The sequence below is a fragment of the Helianthus annuus genome, chromosome 16 (genome assembly GCF_002127325.2).
Source record: "Helianthus annuus cultivar XRQ/B chromosome 16, HanXRQr2.0-SUNRISE, whole genome shotgun sequence".
Lineage (NCBI taxonomy): Eukaryota > Viridiplantae > Streptophyta > Magnoliopsida > Asterales > Asteraceae > Helianthus > Helianthus annuus.
Window position 1 is genome coordinate 163,186,535 of NC_035448.2, and position 5,613 is coordinate 163,192,147.

A 5,613-nucleotide genomic window follows, 5' to 3' on the forward strand; every position below is an offset into this window, starting at 1 on the left:
ACAACATATGGAGCGGTTTGAACTTGAGGAACATTATTGACGGATGAAGAATTTGTGGTTTTAGAGTTCTTTGAAGCCATTGTAGAAAAGTATGTCAAGAACTAGAAGAAAATAATACAAGAAGAAGATGAGGATTGGTGAGTTAAACAAATGAAAATTGAAAACAATGTATAATAACCAGTTCTAACGGCTAGTAACCGGTTCCAACGGTAATATTTGGCATTTAATGCGTTTTGCAACCCCCAAAATCGATTCTAACGGCTAGTACCCGGTTCTAACGGTAACTTATTACCGGGTACAATGGGACCGGGTACGGGTTAGGAACCGGGTACAACCCGTTTATTATAAAAAAAATGGAACCGGGTAGGAACCGTCGGGTATTTTGAACCCGGACCCGGTTCTACTATACATCGGGTTAGAACTGGAACCGGTTACGGGTTGGTTCTATGGGTTCGGCTTTGGAACCGGGTGTTATGCCCATCTCTAACTGATATTAACACAACCAAGGTGCAATCAAATAGAAGTAGTGATGGGCCATTGTTTTATTGGGGGGTCCATGACTTACTTAAGGTTGGTTATTGGGTTCATATTGCCAAACCTGAGATCATTAAACCACATTACTTACTACTGTATTCATTCAGATCTTCCCACATTCACTAGTCCGATCGAAGACGGTGACCGGCGGCACTTCTCCTTCTCCTTCACCAACTAAGTAACTGAACAGGTTCAACTAATTTCTCATTTTCTAATTCTGATTTCTAGGGTTTATTGTTGTTATATCTTTTGACATGTTCACTGAGTAGGAGTAATTGGTTTAGTGCAATTCCTCCTGTTCATATGGCTTTTCTATTCGTTTTAAGGGGGGGCTATTATTGTTCCCCAATTAGATAGATTCTACTTTTTGGTCCAAACTTTGTTTGAGCTTTAGATTGATTGACCCAACCCAATAGGCGAATACCATACCCAATGTACCGGTACTTAACCACTTTGGTGTGTTTAAGATTTTAACTCCTTCCTTATTATTCATTTCATCTCTCAGCTAACAAAATTCAATAGTCCAAATTTTCCCATTCAGTAGTAATCTGTATAACAAAAAGATTACTACTTAACATGTTGTTAATTTGAATGATTTTGTGAGTTATGAAAACTTGTGCAAAAAGTTAGTTAGTTATATACAAGGTAGATTGTTGGCCCTGGAACGTATACATGAAGAACATCTTTGTATGGGTAAACTTAGAGAAGTTGATAAAGCATGGGAACTAATAAAAACACCAAGCATACAAATGGTGATGTATATGTATGCTTCCAATTACAAAAGGGAAGAGAAGATAAGTGAAAGGGATGATGATTCCTTTTATGCTTCATATCAACAACTAGTAGAAAATAAGTACAATACCCTTAAACCCTATTCTAATCATGGTTTTAAAAAACGATTGAGGCGTGTGCCTCGAGGCGAAACGCTCAAAAAACGATTCTGAGGCGCGCCTCAGGGGGTTTATATTGTATGTGCGCCTCAGAGGGGCTGAGGCGCTATAAGGCTGCGCCTCAGGGGTTTTTGGTTTTTTGTTTTTATGTTTTTTTATTTTTGTCTCAATTTCAAGCAATTTATGTCTTTTTTATGTTTGTTTTTGATGATTTTGATATATTGGATGATGAATTTAGTTAGTATTAGTATTTTGATAAGATATATAATTTTTATATTTATTTTTTAATTCCGCCTCGGGCTTACCCCTCATGAGGTGAAGAGAAAACGCCTCGAAACTCGTTCCCGTTCTTTTAAACCTTGATTCTAATAAGTACTAAGAACAACATTTTGCAGCTTCTTCGTCCATCAAGTTTTTTTTTTTTTTTTTTTTTTTTTTTTTTTTTTTTTTGGAATTGATGTTTGATATTACTTCTTGGTTTCTAGCTTATTGATTAGCAACGCGAATATTGGATATATAAGAATTTACTTTGGTAGTTGACAAGCAATAGTTGCTTTACTTTCACACACTTTTGCTGTTTATGATTGTTTGGCTTCACGACATTTTGTTTTATTTAACTTTTTTTGGTTTATTTGCTGAATTATGTGTTTGGTCCACCGTTTGAAGTTCAGACAGTTTTAATTTTTGAAGTTCAATATCAAGTTTTCTTCAACCTACAAAAGTTTATAGCCACTTTTTGTATAAACTTAATACATATTCCTATAAATTATTTAGGAATATAAACGAAGGATGATGTTTTTAAAATGATTTATAGGAATATATATTAATTCTATACCAAAATGACCATCAACTTGTGTAGGTTGAAGAAGACTTGATAGTGAATGTCAAAAGTACCCATGGTTTACTCAAGCTTTATAAAGAAATCACATTTGTTGAGAAAAACCAAAGCTGTTGAAACCTCAAAACGTGGACCGTACGCTTAATTCTGCAGGCGAACAAAAGATCATTAAGACAAATCGTCTTGAACCCAAACAAACAAAGCTTCAAGTAAAAAGTTCGTGGAAATGAAGCAATAGTTGTCTGTGACCCGCACCTAAGTAAATTCTTTTCGTTGTCTAAAAAATTGAGATTCACCTCGATAATCCGTGAGTTGAAAACAAGAAGTAATTTCAAGCATCATTTTAGAAAGAAACTTTTGGGTGGGTGAATAAGCTACCTAAGTAAATTCTTTTCGTCGTCTCCCACAACATATTGTTCACACACACACATAGTGTCACCCTTCTTTGTTTTATTATGGATCGTCGGAAATACTTGCAATATGTTACATCTTTTCATATCTATGTTATCCATCTCAAACTCCTATTCAATCCTAGGCATAATATTGAAGCTCTTTGAACTACCACTTCTTGATTAATGGTTAGATCATTAGGGCATATATCAAGATTTTATTCTTCAGTTTTGTGTTTTCTTTTCTATCCTCTTCTTGGCCGAACCATACACAAACATTTTTCTTTTCTTTCGATCAGCCTTCTCCTAACACCCCTCTAGTGCAGTAGTTCTTACTTCTTATTCTGAATTTTTTGCAGCAAACCCTTTCATTCATTGAGCTTTCTTTGTTTCTAGTATTTGTATGTATTTCAAGTATTCGTTTTGATTTTCTTTTAACTAATTTATTACTTGAATGTCGCACATATCCACTTTAATGTAAGTAACTTCATAATAATATAGTATATTTTTAAAGTGTTAGAAGTTTTACTACATTCTTCTATGAAAATTGTAAAGATCTGTTATTTTTCAAGTAAAGGGTTGAGACGGTTTTTAGGTTTAGAGTTTATGGTTTAGAGAAGTGAAATAAAATGTTGAGGAGCGGTGTGCTACGTTAGTAAAGTCAATTTTTTTTTTCAGATTTTTTTATTTGCTCTTCAGATCTGTTTTTTTTTGTTTTTTGAGCTTTTTTGATTGTACATAAAGCCTAAATCGAGCTTGTTTGGATATAAATAAAGAAAAAGTTCTCATAAATAGGGCAGTAATAGTTCTTATATCTATATATTTTGTGTAATTTCTGTTGTGATCCTATTTTCTGGTATATAAGGGCTATGCAGCTAATATCGGTGATATATCGGTCCCTTAGTAAAATATCAGTGTCAAAATATCGGTACCGATCTTATCGGCGATATTGACCGATATAACCGATATATCACCGATATTTGACCGATATATCACCGATATTTTGACCGATATAACAGATATATCACTGAATTATTGGTGTTAAATTGCTATATATATATAAATTCTGCATTATATTAAAATTACCGATATCCCACCAATATCTCACCGAGATAACCTATATTTCAATTCTCGGTCCTTGACCGATATCCGATATTTTACCGCATTAACTGCATAGTATAGGGTTAGCAATGTGGTAGTAATACTTTGTAAATACCCTGCACTTCATGTACGTGAAGCCTTTTGCCTCACACCTCGGCTTTCAGGGCCTAAGCCTCGTGTCAAGAAGCTAAATAGAACCAACATGTTTAGTTACATGAAGGTGGCAAAATAGGCTGGCCTGGCATGCTGGTAACGAGTAACATTTTGGTACATTAGAAACATGTTGGGCCGGGTTGGGTCACTTTTAGCAAAAAGAAGTTTCTTTTTTATGTGTATCAGCACGCCAAATATGATTACATACATAGTTATTAAAGGCGTGAGGCGCACTCAGGGCGATTTGTTGGGCCCAGGGCTTTATTTGCGCCTAGGCGCGCCTGGGCGCTCGCTTTAATAACTATGATTACTTATTAAATTCTTTCGAAAAAGTATTAATTATTAAATAAAATGATACTTCCAATTAGCAGGACTCGTTTCCTTTTTGGCTATTCTTGTATTTGCCCGTTTAAGATATAACATAACGGAATTTGACCCATTTCAGCAAACACTTGGCGGAGGGCAAAATGGCAAAGGGTCTTATCTGGGCAACCGCAGAAGATTTGGCAAGAAACAGGGGAAGAGTTCTTTCTCTATATCGACAAGTACTAAGAGCCTTAAATTCACCCGATCTTCCCTTAAATTTAGCAGCAAGATTGCACAGGAAAGCACAGGCGCGTGCCATTTTCATGGTGGCCGCTGAAGAACGGTCCATTCACAACATTCAAGATTTGATTGATGTAGCTGAGTACTCTTTATCCCTCCTGAGAAAAGGAGAAATCCCTAAATATATTCAGTGACAAATTGATCTAGTAACTCCTGTTTGCAGAATAGATGCTGTTTTTTATGGGTCAATACCGATTTGGTCGGGTTGGCTTGACTTGAAACATGTTTGGTCCAAACAATGTGGTCTTGCCAGTGGAATTGACATTACAATACTACAAGAAATAAATAATAATACTACCAACAATTTACTTTATATATAGCAATGTTAGATGGAGATTGTGAGAACCATAAAATATTTACTTAAAATTAAAATTAGAAAGCCAAACAACTATATTGATATATTTAACCAATAATAAAACCACACATCACCACCTTGTTTCTTATTTTTTTTACTTGTTTAATTTAAATATTATTTTAATTGATGGAGGAAAGTAAAACCATTACACATTTGGGTAAACCGGACTATCGGTACCGTACCAAAAATACCAACACCAAATTTTATGAAAAAGTGGGTACCGAATACCGTACCGAATTTATCGGTACACCAGTATCGGTACCGGGTTTCCGACTTTTTATCACTTTAGTACCAATTTGGTGTTTTCTCCCTTTTCTCACTATAGTATGTCACCTGAATACCGAAAAAACCGATACATTTTTCTCATAATATTTGTGATATACTTATAATATCATATAATGTATTTTTAGGGTTGAAAAATATCATATAAGAGTTGAAACTAAGGTACAATAAACACTGAATGTGTGCCTTGGAACAGTAGTATATAGAATCAGTTTCCACAATCTAATAATTTAGATTGCAAAAACCTCATACACCAACAATATTAAAGGCGAATGGCATTATAGCCTAGTGGTATTTGGGGGTGGGATAAGGCTTATGAGCATTAGGTCATGGGTTCGATTCTCATAAGGGGGTTTTCCTAGATTTATAGGGTTTCCTTTTAAATTGGTGTGTAGACATTATTGGCTAGTGGAGATGGATATGATCGGGTGGTTCCACTGGTGGCACGATGATACTCTAGTGGTC

General features: G+C 35.1%; 1 protein-coding gene across 1 annotated transcript; it reads left to right on the forward strand.

Annotated features, from left to right (window-relative positions):
• The first annotated feature begins 551 nt into the window (after nt 1–551).
• LOC110912950 lies at nt 552–4,826 on the forward strand. Its single transcript, XM_035985908.1, has 2 exons — nt 552–724; nt 4,351–4,826. Exon 2 carries the CDS (start codon nt 4,373–4,375, stop codon nt 4,643–4,645), a length of 273 nt encoding a protein of 90 aa, XP_035841801.1. The 5' UTR covers nt 552–724; nt 4,351–4,372; the 3' UTR covers nt 4,646–4,826.
• Nucleotides 4,827–5,613: the final 787 nt, after the last annotated feature.